At 39.5% G+C, this 16,938-nt stretch overlaps 1 protein-coding gene across 4 annotated transcripts in view; it reads left to right on the forward strand.

The window, feature by feature from the left end:
- The window catches only part of DOCK4 (dedicator of cytokinesis 4), a 474,663-nt gene that overhangs the window by 270,386 nt on the left and 187,339 nt on the right, over window positions 1-16,938 (forward strand). For all 4 annotated transcript variants that reach the window (XM_045166403.1, XM_045166401.1, XM_045166404.1 and 1 more), the window contains exon 13: window positions 8,219-8,344. In XM_045166403.1, coding sequence (XP_045022338.1) covers window positions 8,219-8,344 — 126 coding nt within the window. The remainder of the gene's footprint in view (window positions 1-8,218; window positions 8,345-16,938) is intronic.

A 16,938-nucleotide genomic window follows, 5' to 3' on the forward strand; every position in this document is an offset into this window, starting at 1 on the left:
TTAAAGACAGATGTCAGAGATTTTTGAAAAGTTTGAAACCTGTAGATTCAGGATTGCAGTATTAATTCATAAGAGTGGAAAAAAGAAGAAATTGGAGACTGAGTGGAAGAAACTGGTTTCAGATATAGGTTTACTTTCACAGTCTCTGTGTGCTCAAAACAATCGTTGACGTTCATGCCTATCCTCTATGATAACCAATGATATTAATTTTAATCTCTCCTTAGTTCTCACCTAGACTGTTAAATTTAGCCATAATTTGTATCCTGCCAAGTCTTCTTTTGTTGTACTGCCAGAATCCTCTTTGTCATATAAAAACTTGTTCTGTATCTCATTTCCCATTTCAAGTTTTATCAGTTCATCACTTGTGATGCCAGCTTAACTCCTTCCTGTGCAGTTTGTAAGGCAGGCTTTCAGTCTCTGGCCCAGCCTCTCTTTCATGTCTCCCCCTACATTCCACCTTCAACCCAATATACCCTTCTTTGGATTTTGGAATAAGTAGCCACATAGAGTTATGGTACTGTAAATGTTCATACCTCAGAAATGTATGCCTTTATGACAGTATTAGAAATTGAACTATTGATATCACTTCAGTTCAGTCGCTCAGTCGTGTTCGACTCTGTAACCCCATGAATTGCAGCACTCCAGGCCTCCCTGTCCATCACCAACTCCCGGAGTTCATCCAAACTCAGGTCCATCAAGTCGGTGATGCCGATGGACATCTCATCCTCTGTCGTCCCCTTCTCCTCCTGCCCCCAATCCCTCCCAGCATCAGAGTCTTTTCCAATGAGTCAACTCTTTGCATGAGGTGGCCAAAGTACTGGAGTTTCAGCTTTAGCATCATTCCTTCCAAAGAACACCCAGGACTGATCTCCTTCAGAATGGACTGGTTGGATCTCCTTGCAGTCCAAGGGATTCTCAAGAGTCTTCTCCAACACCACAGTTCAAAAGCATCAATTCTTCGGCACTCAGCTTTCTTTATAGTCCAACTCTCACATCCACACATGACCACAGGAAAAACCATAGCCTTGACTAGACGAACCTCTGTTGGCAAAGTAATGTCTCTGCTTTTGAATATGCTATCTAGGTTGGTCATAACTTTCCTTCCAAGGAGTAAGCGTCTTTTAATTTCATGACTGCAATCACCATCTGCAGTGATTTTGGAGCCTCAAAAAATAAAGCCAGCCACTGTTTCCACTGTTTCCCCATCTACTTCCCATGAAGTGATGGGACCAGATGCCATGATCTTCGTTTTCTGAATGTTGAGCTTTAAGCCAACTTTTTCACTCTTCTCTTTCACTTTAATCAAGAGGCTTTTTAGTTCCTCTTCACTTTCTGCCGTAAGGGTGGTGTCATCTGCATATCTGAGGTTATTGATATTTCTCCAGCAATCTTGATTCCAGCTTGTGCTTCTTCCAGCCCAGCATTTCTCCTGATGTACTCTGCATATAAGTTAAATAAACAGGGTGACAATATACAGCCTTGACGTACTCTTTTTCCTATTTGGAACCAGTCTGTTGTTCCATGTCCAGTTCTAACTGTTGCTTCCTGACCTGCATATGGGTTTCTCAACTAGTGATATAGCCTTCAGTAATTTTGCTAGGAACCAGAAGACCTTAGTGATTTCAAAACAAAACCAGGCAAAGGCATTTCTTTTACCCATTCTATGTTTTTCTGTCTTTGCTCACAACTCCCTGCTGTATTTTATGTCTTCTCTTTACTCCATTCTAAAAAAAAATAAATAAATAAGACTCCTCCTTTGATAAATTATTCCCTGCCTTCTTTCATTTAGATTTTGCTATGTTATATATGATGATATTTTTTTTTCAAATCTTTTAAGCTTGTTCAATTAGTCTTATCCTCCAAAATGAGTTTCTTTTAATTTTACAGTATTCTGGCTGTATTGAGATAAAAACCTAATTCATGGTTCTCTCTTTGCCACACTTTATTTCGAGAAAAAGTAAATGAAGCAAGTTTTTTCGCCTTCTCTTAGCATGTGGATGTTTTTAAATGCTGAAAATGAAAAGAAAAGACCATTTCAGTTTGATCATAAAACTTCATGAGATTTCTAAGTGAGAAAATTAAATGACTCAGGATTAATAGATATATGCCAACTATGTTCTTCGTTTCCTCCCCTATAGGTCACTTCAGAAATTTGTTTGTTATTAGTTTGGGTTTGTAATGTGATCTTTGGATACCCCACTTGTGATGATATTTTTGCACTATTATCATATCTATTCTTAGCTCAGATGTTTTTAGCATATGTATTTGCAGAAAATATACTTTAATATGCTACCATTTTTCTTCTGTGCTTGTATAGAAAATCAGAATTAAAAAGAAAAATGTTAATTGTGTGGTGTCACGTACTTGTTGCATCTTTTAAGTCAGTTACTTAATCTATTATGATTTTATTTCATACTTTAATTTGGCACATTTGTAAATTTTTTGAAGCAAAGGGCAGTCTTTGAATTAAATATTTGTGAGATTGCTAGTTCTTAAATACTATATAAATAGAGTAAATTTTTGCTCGCTTAATTAACTTACCCATTTACAATTTAATTGTGCATTGAAGGCACACTAGTCTATATTCTTCACAGACTGCTTGTGTTATTGGGAGACAATAGGGATTGCAAAGATTTTTAAATAAATTGGCTTTTGAAACATGGTAGACTGCCTTTTGTAATTTTCTCTTCAACTACAAACACATAAAAATGATGAATAAATTATAACCAAAATGTGGTAAGAAATAGAAAACAAAGCTTCAGAGAAAGGAAGGGACGTCTTGCTGACTTGTATGGTGGTACTGGTGGTTCAGTGGCTAAGTTGTATCGGACTCTTGCGATCCCATGGACTGTAGCCTGCCAGGCTCCTCTGTCCATGGGATTCTCCAGGTGAGAGTTCTGGAGTGGGTTGCCATTTCCTTCTCCAGAGGATCTCCTGGACTCAGGAATCGAACCCTGGTCTCCTGCATTGCAGGCAGATTCTTTACCAACTGAGCTATGAGGGAAGCCCTGATGACTTGTATGCTGCTGCTGCTAAGTTGCTTCAGTCGTGTCTGACTCCGTGCAACCCCATAGATGACAAGCCACCAGGCTCCCCTGTCCCTGGGATTCTCCAGGCAAGAACACTGGAGTGGGTTGCCATTTCCTCCTCCAATGCATAAAAGTGAAAGTGAAGCCGCTCAGTCGTGTCCCACCCTTAGCGACCCCATGGACTGCAGCCCACCAGGCTTCTCCGTCCATGGGATTCTCCAGGCAAGAGTACTGGAGTTGGGTGCCAGGGAGGTCCAAACTGGAGGGGTAAACACTCCAGTCGGTGCTCCCACAGGAAGGAAGGGTGTGTACATAGGTCCTGACATTTGGAAGTTTAAGTTTTAAGTATTCCATGGAAGTCAAGACATGATTTGTTATATCTGCTCCCTTTCCCTCATTGCTGATTATTTTATGATGGATGGTTGCTGTTGTCATTTTACTGTGGCCCATTTTCAGTGGGTGTTGCTTTATTCACAGGAATCCCATGAACTGTGGGAGTGAACATGATAGTGTGGAACGATTATACATTTCCTTTTTTCAGGCTCCTCCCCTGGGACTGGGTACTTACCCTGGATTTCATTGCTATGGATTTTTCCAAACTGCTGAGTTAATTTAAATTCATTGGTTTAAGCTTAGATTTTTCTGTCTCATTGGGGAATCATCTCCTCTCATCACCTTTTTAAAACAGAGAACAGTTCTTTCAAGCCCAGTATTAGAGGACTCATTTCTAAGCATCACTTGTGTATTCCCTAAACCATGTTTGCTAGAAGTTTAGATAATAAACTATCAGGAAAAGACTAAATAAAAGGTAGAAAAATGGGTTCATAATGAAAAAGAAAATAGGAAGCAATGAACAGGGAGAGTTTTTTAATCCATTCATCAAAAAATATTAAGCATCTCTAATCTAATCAAGAGGAACTAAAGAGCCTCTTGATGAAAGTGAAAAAGGAGAGTGAAAAAGCTGGCTTACAACTCAACATTAAAAATACTAAGATTACGGCATCTGTTCCCATCACTCCATGGCAAATAGATGGAGAAACAATGGAAACAGTGACAGATTTTATTTTCTTGGGCTCCAAAATCATTGTAGATGGTGACTGCAGCCATGACATTAAAAGGCACTTGTTCCTTGGAAGAAAAGCTGTGACCAACCTAGACAGCATATTAAAAATCAGACATTACTTTGCCAACAAAGGTCTGTCTAGTCAAAGCTACGGTTTATCCAATAGTCATGTATGGATGTGAGAGTTGGACTATAAAGAAAGTTGAGCACCAAAGAACTGATGGTTTTGAACTGTGGTGTTGGAGAAGACTCTTGAGAGTCCCTTGGACTGCAAGGAGATCCAACCAGTCCATTCTGAAGGAGATCAGCCCTGGGATTTCTTTGGAAGGAATGATGCTAAAGCTGAAACTCCAGTACTTTGGCCACCTCATGCGAAGAGTTGACTCATTGGAAAAGACTCTGACGCTGGGAGGGATTGGGGGCAGGAGGAGAAGGGGACAACAGGGGATGAGATGGCTGGATGGCATCACTGACTCAATGGACGTGAGTCTGAGTGAACTCCGGGAGTTGGTGATGGACAGGGAGGCCTGGCGTGCTGCGATGCATGGGGTCGCAAAGAGTTGGACATGACTGAGCGACTGATCTGATCTGATCTGAAGCTCTAGAGAGACGGGTAAGGTGAGGATAGTAAAGTGATCTAATAAGAAAGAGAATAGGAAGAAAATACTGCTCTGTGAACATGCCTTACATCTTGAGCTACTCTTCTGAAAGAAGAGGATGAATCCTCAGGTCATCAGAATAGGTGAATATTTGATAAGTCTCCCCTTTATAGTGAAGAATATTTTCTTTATGTTAATACAGAATTTCTTATTATCTAGTGAGTCATTTGTCCAACCTGTTCATTGTAGTCAGCATAATTAAGAACCACTAGAAGAACAGGATCAGGAGTTTCCCTGATTGAAAAATAAATAATATTGCTATGGCTCTTGGTGGGCTGGTCCTTGTGGATTCACTATTATATCATGTTTCTTTGACTTCCCACTCTTTGAAGTTTATTTGTTATGCGTTGTGATTTTTTATGGAAATTAAATAGATTATTTGGGAAGAGCCAAGTACACTGTGGTCAAGCTCTTGGCCCACCTGACCTTCCTAGTTCTTAATTCTCTGTGAGTTCTTCATACTGAAGAAATTGGGTCACTTCAACAATACCTTGCCCTCCCTGCAAATTGATATCAATTGGCCAAACAAATGAAATCATTATCCTGGGCTTTCATCTGTGTCTTTCTAAACCTTCAGACTGCTATATCTTCTAACCAAATGTTAGAATGCATCCAACTCTAGAATGTCTGGTTTTCTTTTTTCCTCCATACTATTTTGTACTATTTTTCTCCATACTATTTATTTTCCCTCCTCACTTCCTCATTGCCTCATTGGCTCCTTTCTGTTCATTGTCTCCTACGTGGATCCTCTCTATCCTCTTGCATTCTCTCATCTCTATGACTCTGGCTGTCTGGAGAACATTGAGGCATTTTTTTTGTTCATGCTTACATCTATGTCTTCCGTGAAAACATATTTTTTCTCTATTTCCTATGTTCAATTGTCTTTAACATTCACATTGATTGAATGCCTTTATTTTCTCATTGTCTATCCTTTCAGCACACACACACACACACTCTCACACAGACATAGGAGTGCTAAGTCTCATCAGTTGTGTCCAACTCTTTGCAACCCTTGAACTGTAGCCCACCAGACTCCTCTGTCCATGGGATTCTCCAGGCAGGGATAGTGGAGTGGGTTGCCATGTCCTCCTCCAGAGGATCTTCCCAGCCCAGGGATAGAACCTGCATTTCCTGTGGCTCCTGCATTGCAGGCAGATTCTTTACCACTGAGCCACCTGGGAACTATATATATATATAAATTCACTGATGGTTAAATGAATTCTGGCTCCAGTAGAGCCAAACAAGAATCCTGGTCACTTTCCCTTCCTACAACCTCTATCCTGAATTGCAGGATCTGTTTTTCATTATTGTTTAGTTCTTTTCTCTTTTCTCTTCTTACTTTATACATACCATATAAGGTTGCTAGTATCTCTGATCAGGTCCTTTGATGAGAATTTCTAATAAAATGACCTGCTCTTGCAAAACATCACAGGACCTCAGGGATTTAGTGCATGTGATTCTCTATTTGAAAGCATTGCTGATAGTACCCCAGGACTGCAACAGTGTTCTACCCAGCAGGAGGGACTGTTATTACATACCCTATCTGGCACACACTGCTATTGTACAAATACCAGACCCTGATGATGTTCATGATGATGGTGACAGTGTGGGTGAATGTTTTGAAGGCAAAAGGACAGAAGTAGGAGGAGAACAGAGACACCAGTAATGAGGTGGGGGTAGTGGAGAGCGTGAGTCAAGAAGAAATAGCTGCTGAGACAGATGGATTATAACATCTGTTAGTTTATCTTCGTTCGCCTGCCTCTGGGTTTTAAAAGGAGCCAATGGTACCACATCAAAGTTGTCACCATCAAACCATCCAGGCTGCTCATTCTCCCCTGCTTCAGTCCATGTGGCTTTCAGAGGGCTGATGTGCCTCCATTTTATCGCCTCAGTCACCCAGCTCATGTGGGGTGAGGGTGGGGAGTGAGCTAAAAGATAGTTAGGTAAAAATAAGATGAAGATTTAATTAAAGTTCCTGAGTGCCTGCCAGATTTAATCTAATTCTCAAAGCAACTTTCCAACACCAACATTCTATTAGATCCACACACCAGAAGACACGGTGACGCAGCCGCATCCTGGCCTTCTTTGCTTATGTCACTGCCCCTTCGGTATGCCTCATCCTGGTTTGGCTTGCACCCCAGGAAAGGCTTCATCTTCTCTCTGAGCATAATGCTTTTCCAACAGAGCACTGCTTTTATTGTTGCTTCTTATTGCTGAAGGGGAGTGAAAGAAAGATCCTAATCTAGATGAATGGCAAATATCTTACATTTGTTTCATCCCAGCCTGATTGTTGCCAGGCTTATGGTGTATGTTGGCAATTAGCTTTGTAGTGCTGTGTGTTAGGAATTGGGAATGACAAGTGGCACAATAGTAAGGGTGTTATTGAGTGAAAAAGGTGATCAGAATGTAGATGGAGGATTTTTAGAGTACGGTTTGATCATCCTCTTGATTCCATCATCCACATTCATTTTGAGTTCAGGTTAATGATGCTTGAAAGTTTTTTTTTAAATATAAGTCACCTTTGACTGGTTTCATTTTCTATCACTAATGTAAGTGATGGACTTTTTTTTCTTAGTTTAAAAATAATAGATGGAAAAAGGAATAGGGAACTAAAAGAGAAGCAGCATGTTGAAAATAGGGAAACATTAAAAAAGATAAGACATTAATTTTTTTTTCTCTAGCTCTTGCCTGAGGTTTGGAAAAATGAGGTATGAAAAATGTGTCATTCAGTGTCTTGAATATATTCTACTGTGGTCATGTCACTATAATTGGGGTAACAAAAAAAATAATTTTTACCGTTTTACTGACTAAATTTCCTTTTGTTTATCTAAATGGCCTGCATTTTGTTATATATGCTTGGTGGAAAATAATGTGATTATTAGTTTGTACCATATATAATATTAAGAATACAATGTTGGTTTCATTTTAATGACCTTTCTTACTTAAAAAAAAAAAAGAAAAGAAAGAAACAGCTCTATGGATATCCTTAAAATCCTTGAATTTTAATGTCTTTAGATTTGTGCTCATCTATATGATATTTGATAAGAAATTATTTACAGACTTTATAGAGTTTTTAAGAAATTAGAACTCCCATTTTAAGTTCAGTGTCTTCCAGGGCTGAAATGCCCCTGCCATTTGCAAGGATGAGTTTGGTGCAAGGGTGTTTCTGTCAGGCAGGGAATGGAGAAGTGGGTGTTGGGACTAGCAGCCAAACTTCCTCTTCTTAGTGTTCTGTTCAAGTTTTTTCCAGCTTCTAGGGACCTTCTTTATAAGTGGATAAACTAAGGTGGTCAAGTTGGAAAAGTGTTCTCTAGATATTTGTCTTATAGACTCTGTTAATTTTGTCTAAATGTTAATCTTTAGTTTAAAACAATGATACCATAGATTTGGACTTGTTGAAACAATTTCAGTTTCTGTTCATGCTATTTCTATCCTTCTGTTTTTAATTCTGGTCTCATTTAATTTAGGTTTAGCTGTTTCTTTACAACTCTTGCATGGAGACATTGAACAAATCAGAAGGGAATACTCATCAGTATTTTCTCATGGAGTATCCATCACCAGGAAGTTGGGTTTTTCTAATATTATTATGCCTGGTAAGTGACTCAGAATGAACCACATGATGAAATATGGCTGTTTTGTCTCCTTTTGGCACTTGAGAAAGTTTTCAAACTGTCAGCTTCAAAGAGTTCAAATGGGCTGTGCTAAAGAATAAATTGAAATACTTAATTCTTTTTTTTTTTAATCTTTACATTTTTTTCACATCAGGATGGATAACTTGTGGGGGCCATGCCTGCTTTTCATTATGACCATAATAAGAAGGAAAACTGAAGTTGAATTCAGAAAATATTTTACCCTTTGGTGGGAAGTATTATTGAAGTCACTTAGGGGAAATCCTTACAAGTTTTGATAAGAACATTTATTAAGCAATGGTTAGCCTTTCTTGGAGGATTTTCCACCAGAAGTATATATGTATGTACTAAGCAGCCGTATGCAAATACCATATGTATTTTTAGTTCTATTTGTATATGTACATCAGATCTATATTAGCAACCAAAGGAGACTCCAAAGGAAAATCCCAAAAAGTGTTTCCGAGTGAAAAGGGTAGAGATTAAGGATACTCACACTATCAAAGTAAATGCCAAGTAATAGTCTTTCGTAGGGTTCTGCATTCTACCCTACACAACCGAGCAAAAAAATAGAAAAACCAAACAGTCTCAAATTGTTGACAATATTTTTAGAAACAAGATCCTTTAAGTCGCTGTTTAAATCCCATGTGTAAAAAGCGAACCATGAATATTGCTTCAGACGAGGCCCCTGTTACAGCTGTAAGAGTTAGTGGTGGGCTTGTTATCCATAAAGACCTAACATGTTGCAGAAACTGACCGGCATTGATCGCTATGACATTTGATCTCCTGATGGAAATCACTCACGCAGGGAGGGCTAAGAGAACAGCCTGGGAAGTTTCCTGAGATGACCTGACCCAGCTTAAAGACCCACTCTGCCTGAGCATCTCCTGTTACTATTGTCAAAAATGACTGTTTATAGCACTGTTTACTTGATGGCATGTTATCCATTGGCTCTTGGAACCATTCATTATTTCCTTCAGTTGCTATAAATAGCTAGTATTTCCTCTTCAGCAGAAAAGAAAAAAATTTCATCCCACTGGGAAGCAAATTGATGGGTAAATCGAATATAAAAAACATATTTTAGAACAGAATGCAGCCAGCTGCTGGAAGAATTCCTCAGCTTGGTCTCCGAGCAGTATCATTGAGAAATGGAAAAAATATTAAGCAACATGACACTTCACTGGCTGAATAATTGTCTGGGATGTGCTGTGCTCACGCAGCTCTTGTCTGGCTTTAATGATGGAAATGAACTTACTGTGGAATCAGGCTTGCTTCTTTCCCTTCCCTGCACCACGTGATGCTGACCAGGGACTCAATCTTCCCAGACACATGTCTGTAGTGCCTGAGACTGCAAGAGATTTTTTTTAAAGCACTTTCTTTTTCTTCCATTTTTTTCTTCTTCTTTGGCTTCTGAGTCTTACAAATTGGATGAAGAAAGGAGAGATGTGTGTATAAACTTAAACAGCTGAAAAGAAAGCAACTTTACAACTCAATGGAATGTTTTACATTGGCAAACATAACAGTCGTTGTTTTGTTTTTCTTTATTTTCAGAATTATGACTTGCTGATTAATTTACACTCTCTCACTCGTGGCTTTGATGAAAATTTGAGCTGAGTTTTCCATGAGAAAAACGTATATGAACAGCATTTCTGATCCCAGTGTTGTACCGACAGTCTGCTAATGTGATTTTTTTTTTTTCCCTTTCTCTAGACTTGTCCTCCAGGGTTAATTTGTGTTCTGATAGAGGTCAGGATGGGTGAGGCATGTGTTTATACCTACAGGACCTTCATTAACTTAGTCACTGCCTTTCTGCAGAATGAATTATCTGTGGTCCAGACACTAATGGGAACATACACACAACTTTTCTTGAGGGTCACAGAATGTCATCAATGCCAAACTCTTTTTGGAATGGGAAAAACATGGAAATAGAGATTCATCTCTTAGTCTGTCTTTTACACGGGTTGATCTCTGGAATGTCATCTGGTATAAAGAGGCAACCTGCCCCTCTGTTTTTGCCTTGTCACGAAGTCCTCTGTTACTAAGGGTCAGTCATTCAGCACTTTATTTCTTAGCCCTACCGAACTTCCAGAGAAGAAAATTTTCCCTCTGTGAAGCTCCATTACTGCCACCTACAAACCAAATAACCCTGCAGAAAGTTCCATGGTCTGGTCTCTGAGCTTATGAGAGGGAGGGCGCTGAAAATGTTTCAATCAGTGCTCTCCAATAGAAATACAATACAAGCCACAAATGTACCTTTAACTTTTCCAGTAACCACTTGAAAAAAAGGTAGGAAGAAAGAGATGAAATTAATTTTAACAGTATATTTTATTTAACACAATGCATCCAAAATATCCTTTTAATAGATAGTCCATATAAATATTTTGTAATGAGTTGTTTTACACTATTTCAACTTAAGTCTTTGAAGGCTGGTAACTGTTATACTTTACAGCACATCTCTTTTCAGCCAAGTCCCATTTCAAGGATTCAGTTGCCACGTGTGGCAGTGATTACAGGATTGAATAGCCAAGCCCTAAATGTCTTAACAGACTGTACAAGCAGAGCTTGAACCTTTGCTGAATATCAGGAAGGAGTAATTTTCCACCCACCAGACATTTTGGAACAAAGTCGGCTGATGTGTCAGGCATGTCATGGGCGATCAGGCCATGCCCTTCTCCCACCGTAAGGGTCCACTCTTATTCTGAGTTTATGGAGTCATCCTGGTCTGCATACTTTATCTTCCCTACCTGTACACACTCTCCTGGAGACTCATTCTCGTGTGTGTGTGTGTGTGTGTGTGTGTGTGTGTGTGAGTCGCTTAGTCATGTCCAACTCTTTGCAACCCCATGGACTGTAGCCCAGCAGGCTCCTCTGTCCATGGATTCTCACATAACAACCAGTAAAACTGTCCCTGTTTGTTGTGTGTGTGTGCTCAGTGGCTCAGTTGCATCCAACTCTTTGCGACCCCATGGACTGTAGCCCACCTGGCTCTTCTGTCCATGAGATTCTTCAGGCAAGAATACTGGAGTGGGTTGCCATTTCCTCCTCCAGGGGATCTTCCTGACCTAGGGATCAAACCCACATCTCCTGTGTCTCTTGCATTGCTACTGAGCCACTCTAATTAATACCTTCCAATGCATTCACTTTTAATACATCTTTAAAGTTCCTAATCCTACAAGGAATTATGGGGAAGTCGTAGAATGATGGGGCCATGTAGGGTTGAGATTTGGAGACTAGAAGACCTTGCTAAAAATTATTAACAGAGCCTATGTTTCAAATGGTTGCTAGCAATAGTAGCTGTGATAGTGATTTCAAGATTTAAGTTTATTTTCCAAGTGTCTTCAAAAGTAAGCCTCCTTTTTGTTTTTTAGGCAATAGTTCAGGTAAGTCAAGCTTCTATTTGGTCAAAGTTGACTAGATAATGATTTATAAGACTGGGGAATGAAAAATGTTGTAGGTATATTTGCCTCCCATTTAAGAAGATATATAGTTTTATTCTTTTAAAAATATATATATATATATATATATATATTATTAGTATTATTTACCACTTACTGGAAGAGATATGTACATCACCAGATGGAATTGCCTCAAATAATCATTCTTTTAGAGAAAGAGGTAGGAACCTACTTGACTTGGTCTTCTCTAAAAAATATATCCTAAATCTAACTAAAATTCACCACCCCCCAGGCCAAGTCATGGACCTCTACATCACACAGTTGCAACTGGCCTTTTTAAATCTGAACCCCCTGATCATGCCCTTACCAAGGGTATGGTGGTCTCTTAACCAACGAATGCCACAGTGACCAAGGAGAGAGCTGGTGCCCCCAGATTAGGAAGCTGACATGCCCCACTGCCTGTGGGTGTAGGACTTTCCCCAACTGCTACTATCAGAGATGCATGTGTGGTCCTAGAGTGTAAAGGGCACCCTGTTCCTGCTCCTTTTTCTCTGCACCACTGCCTGGAAAGCCCCTCATGACTGCTGTTGCTCATTTGCCAGTGCTTGTTTGATAGTCATCAAAAACAACTAATTAGCCTCCAATATTGTAAACTAATTAGCCTCCAATTAAAATAAATAAATTTAAATTAAAAAAAAATTAAAAATCTACCCCCTCAAAAGTTCAACATCTCAGAGTACTCTTTTAAAATAAAACAGAAACAAGAGCACCAGGTATGTTTTACTCAAGCATACTCCATGTGAGAAATCCAAAGTTAATTTTTCATCCCATGCATAAATTTTCCTTGTATGTGGTTTGCTTTGATTTCAATTACCTGGGAAGCTTGCCCTTGCCCCTTGCTCTGTCCCCTCCTTGAAGATGTCCTGAGGTGATGGAAGTTTAAGTGTGCATGGCATATTGTATTCATTTCCTATGGCTGCTGTAACAGATCAGCACAAATGGAGTGGCTTAAAACAATGCAAATGGACTACAGTTCTGGGGGTGAGAAATTTGCACGGGTCTCTCTGGGCTAATATCCCAGAATCAGCAGGGCTGTATTTCTTCTGATGATTCTGAAGGAGAATCCATTTCCTTGCCTTTTCTAGCTCCTGGAGGTGGCCTGTACTCCTTGGCTCATGGCCCCACATCATTCAACCTCCAATTCTCTCATCGTATCTCCTTCTCTGACTCTGACTTTTTGCCTCCCTCTTATAAGGATCTTTGAAATTAAATTGAGCCCATTCTCATAATCAAAGAAAATTTTCCCATCATAAGAGTCTCAACTTAATCATGTCTGTAAAACCCCTTTTGTCATGTAAGGTAACATATTCACAGGTTCATGGGATTAGGACCTGGACATCTTTGGGGAGGTAAGGAAGTGCCTGCTACACACACAAAGGGCCATCCAGCTCAGCTACATGTCCAGTGCATGAATTTCTTCCTCGGGTCCTAGGGGATGGTTTCCTGGCTGTACTTGAGTACTTAAATGGCCAAGATCACATCATCACATCTCATGTCATCTCTCCAAATGACTTTTCATGTTGAACTAGTTTCCTTTTACCTTCTGTCCACTGGGTTGAGTTTTTCTGCTTGTAACCTCAACATTTCAAAGTTCAGTTAACTTCTTGTCACCCTCATCTCTCCACTGATGACTGCCTTCTCTGTGTTGTTTATGGTCTGAAGCATACATGTTCTGTCTCATTCCTAGAAATGAAATCATTGCTTGACAACTGGTCTGGCCAATTAGGGTGGGACTAATATCTCCCTTATTTAGGGCATTGGTCTTTTGGAGGCAAAGGCTGAATTACGCTAGCTTATTTGATGAATGTTCTTACCTGTTGAATTACATTTTCATGGGTAAACAGAGATACTGGTAATACATTGGACATGTTTCTTAATCTCTGTACTTCAGTTTCCTCATCTGTGAAATGGAAATAATAGGACCTTGTTATAAGGTTTATGTGAGGATTTAATGAGATATTCTACTTACAGCATTTGGCAAAGTACCTGACTACTGTCTGTCTATCTACTACTAAGCACCATCATCATAATCTAAGTTCACAAAAATGCTATAGTCATTTACATATAGTCTTTTGTTTTTAAGAAGTACGGAAACTTTTATTTTCCAGCTTCAGAAGTGACAATAATTTTCTAGCACAGAAGAGGCACTGGACTAGCCCCTATGGCTGGGGACAGTGTTTTACTTGATGTGATGAGCTTGTCCTCTGTGACTTTATCCAAGGCATTCATAGGACAGAATCCAGGTTTACAGAACTGATAAAAGCCTGTTGCCCATTGAGGATAAGCCACAAATCAACCCCATTTGATTGTAGTTACTGAACTCTTTTTGAATTTGTTCCTACTTCTGTGGCCTTATCTTTATGTCATCTACAGTGATATTTTGAAGGCTTCCCAGTGAAACAGGGCCTGTGAAACAGAGGAAAGTGTCAAGCGCGTCAAATTTACAGAGTAATAAATTTAAGAGGTGCAAGGTGTTAATAAACATTGTCAGGCAAGTAGCTTTTCATGATTGGTGCTATGACTCCATTTCATGCCCACCTTATGATTTCTCTCTTAATTACCCAGGATTTGCTTTCTTAACATCATTTGGGCTTATTAGTTTCCTTTAGGTTGGCTTTCTCTAGAGTCAACCTCAAGTGTATTGACTTTAATTAACACTTGTTTCAACTTTATCCTTCAACATATTTTGGCAAAACATAGCACCTTGCAGTATTAGAACACAGCAAGCTATGGATTGCTGAGGGGGGTGGACGCATGTAGAATGTCATCCAGGAGAAATGTTCTTGTCATGTTTTCTCTTTTCAGAGAAATCTTACTTTAGTCTAAAAACTTTGCGAAATAAAAATTTTAAAAAAAAGTTTGGGGGAAGATAAAGAGGGTTTCAGGGACAGTGGCAGTTAAAGAACAGAAAAGTACAATGTGTGTATAAGGTGTTTTTATTTATGAATGTGTTGTATTCTAGAAATTCTACAGAAAAGGAAACATAACAAAGCAATCTTGTCCCTGCTACTGGCTCTCCCACCCCTACCCCTGCCTTTACCACCTCCCACTTGAGTGACACAGACACGTGAGGCCCAAGGTTTATCTTGCCCTGTCTAGACTAATGTCACAGACAGGAGACAGTGGCAGGGAAAGTTGGAATCCAGATCTCCTTATTCCAGTCTTCCCGAGACCCTACATTCTTTAGGCTTATTTGAACTCAGAAAAGAGAGAAGAATCCAGCTCAGTTATAAGCTAACCCAGCTGCAGGGGTCCATTTGGGAAGCGAAGGCCATATGAAACCTCCCTTTGGAAAGACAGCCTCGCTTCCACAGATGTCTCATCCTCTTAGTGAGGGCTTCTCTCATGGGACAGCCTCTCTGCCTCATTCAGCACCCTGTCCCCTTCTCTGTCTCACTTTGATCCATAGCTCTTAGCATTATTCAGGGTGCTCTGTGTTTTACTTCTTTGTTCAAAATCTTTTCCTACTAGACTCTAAGCTCTGCTGCGAAGGCATTTTTGCTTTGTCCATTGCTGAGTCTGCTGGACTTAAGATAACATCTGACACATAGTAGGTGCTCACAGTCTATTTGCTAAATGAATACATGGAGAAAGAATTTCGTGGCCCTGGTGGTATTTTACTCTCCCTCCATCCCTGTTGCTCTGCAGGGCCCAGCCTGCACACAGCGAGAAACAGGTTGTCTTGCAGACCTCCCTCCCTCCACTTTGCTTAAGCCAGAATTACTGGCCCTGCCAATAGATGAGTGTTGGAAGTCCCCCTCCCAAGAAGCACTTACTCTTCATTTCCAGGACAGTTAATCCCCATGTGGTTTGGACAGGCTGATCACTCATTATGAGAAATTTCTAAGGTAAAAGCCCCTGTAGCTACACTTCCCGTTAATCAGTGTGTGTTCTATAGGCTGTGTGTCACCTCAACCACTCATATGTCACCTACTCCAGAAGCAAAGGAATTTTCCTACTGCTGTGTGGGGGGTGTGTGTTCTAAAGTACCTTGATTTTTGTATTGTTTTTTTACCTGGCAAATCTGTTCATGGGAACAGTATTGTCAAGAATTTCCCCTCAGACAGTTGTTGAAATAGCACATGTGCAGACCATTAGCACTGCAGGCCTGTTTTGAGTTGAAACTGGTGAATTTGGAAGACATAGTTGGTGAGCTTATATTCTGCATTGGAATTGTTAAAATAAATAGTGTTGAGAATGTATGTGTGTATGTATGAATATATATATATATATAAATATATAGAAACTTAATGATAAATATATAGTAATTAAATGAATCAGGTTATAAAACTGTAGAGAATTTGTGAAATTTGTGGGATAATTTCCTAATTTTTTAAAAAAATTGAGATGGTTAAACCAGAAAACTTTCAGAGCATGCAAATGTGTGTGTTGAAATATGTTGCTTTTCTCCTGGAGTTCCAAGTTCATTGCCTTCTCAAGTTGGTTGTAGGAGCTACATGAGAGAACTAAGAAATTCATAAGACAGAGACCACTGTATCAGTTGTTTCCATTAATGTATTCCTTACATACACTTTCTAAAGAGGGCGTGAGATTTCATCTTTTTTAGAACTTACTCAGTGTCTCCCTTTTGTGGCCCATCTGTTTCCTGGTCAGGCAAGGTCATTTGCAAATGATGCTCTATTCAAAGTCCCCCTTTGTGGAGGAAGGTGGCCATGCACACTGGTATTCCCCCATAGTTTTGAAAGCTCGGGTACTTTCTTATATACATTTTGGTCAGAAAGTTTGATAAATTTCCCAAATGTGGGTACATTTGTATGGTTATTGTTCCTTTTGGTGATTTGCTTTCTTAAGGAGAGGTGTTTTTTTTTTTTAATTAGAACAAAGCAGTATTGCTTTTGAGTGTTCAAATGTTTGGAAGCGGTGTTAAGTAAAAGTACATTCAACCTTGCTGACCTCGCCAGTATTTACCTTCAAAAACTTTCTAGTCACACGTTGTTGACTTACTTCTCATGTCCGTATCCACTTATTGCCTACCCCTAATTTAATTCTTACAGGAGAAATAAAAGCAGGTTGTCAAGCGTGTTTGCCTCTCTTTGCCAGTTGGCATACAATTTCTATTTTTTTTTTCCTTGCAGTAGTAAGAAA

This window comes from Bubalus bubalis, chromosome 8 (genome assembly GCF_019923935.1).
Source record: "Bubalus bubalis isolate 160015118507 breed Murrah chromosome 8, NDDB_SH_1, whole genome shotgun sequence".
NCBI lineage: Eukaryota > Metazoa > Chordata > Mammalia > Artiodactyla > Bovidae > Bubalus > Bubalus bubalis.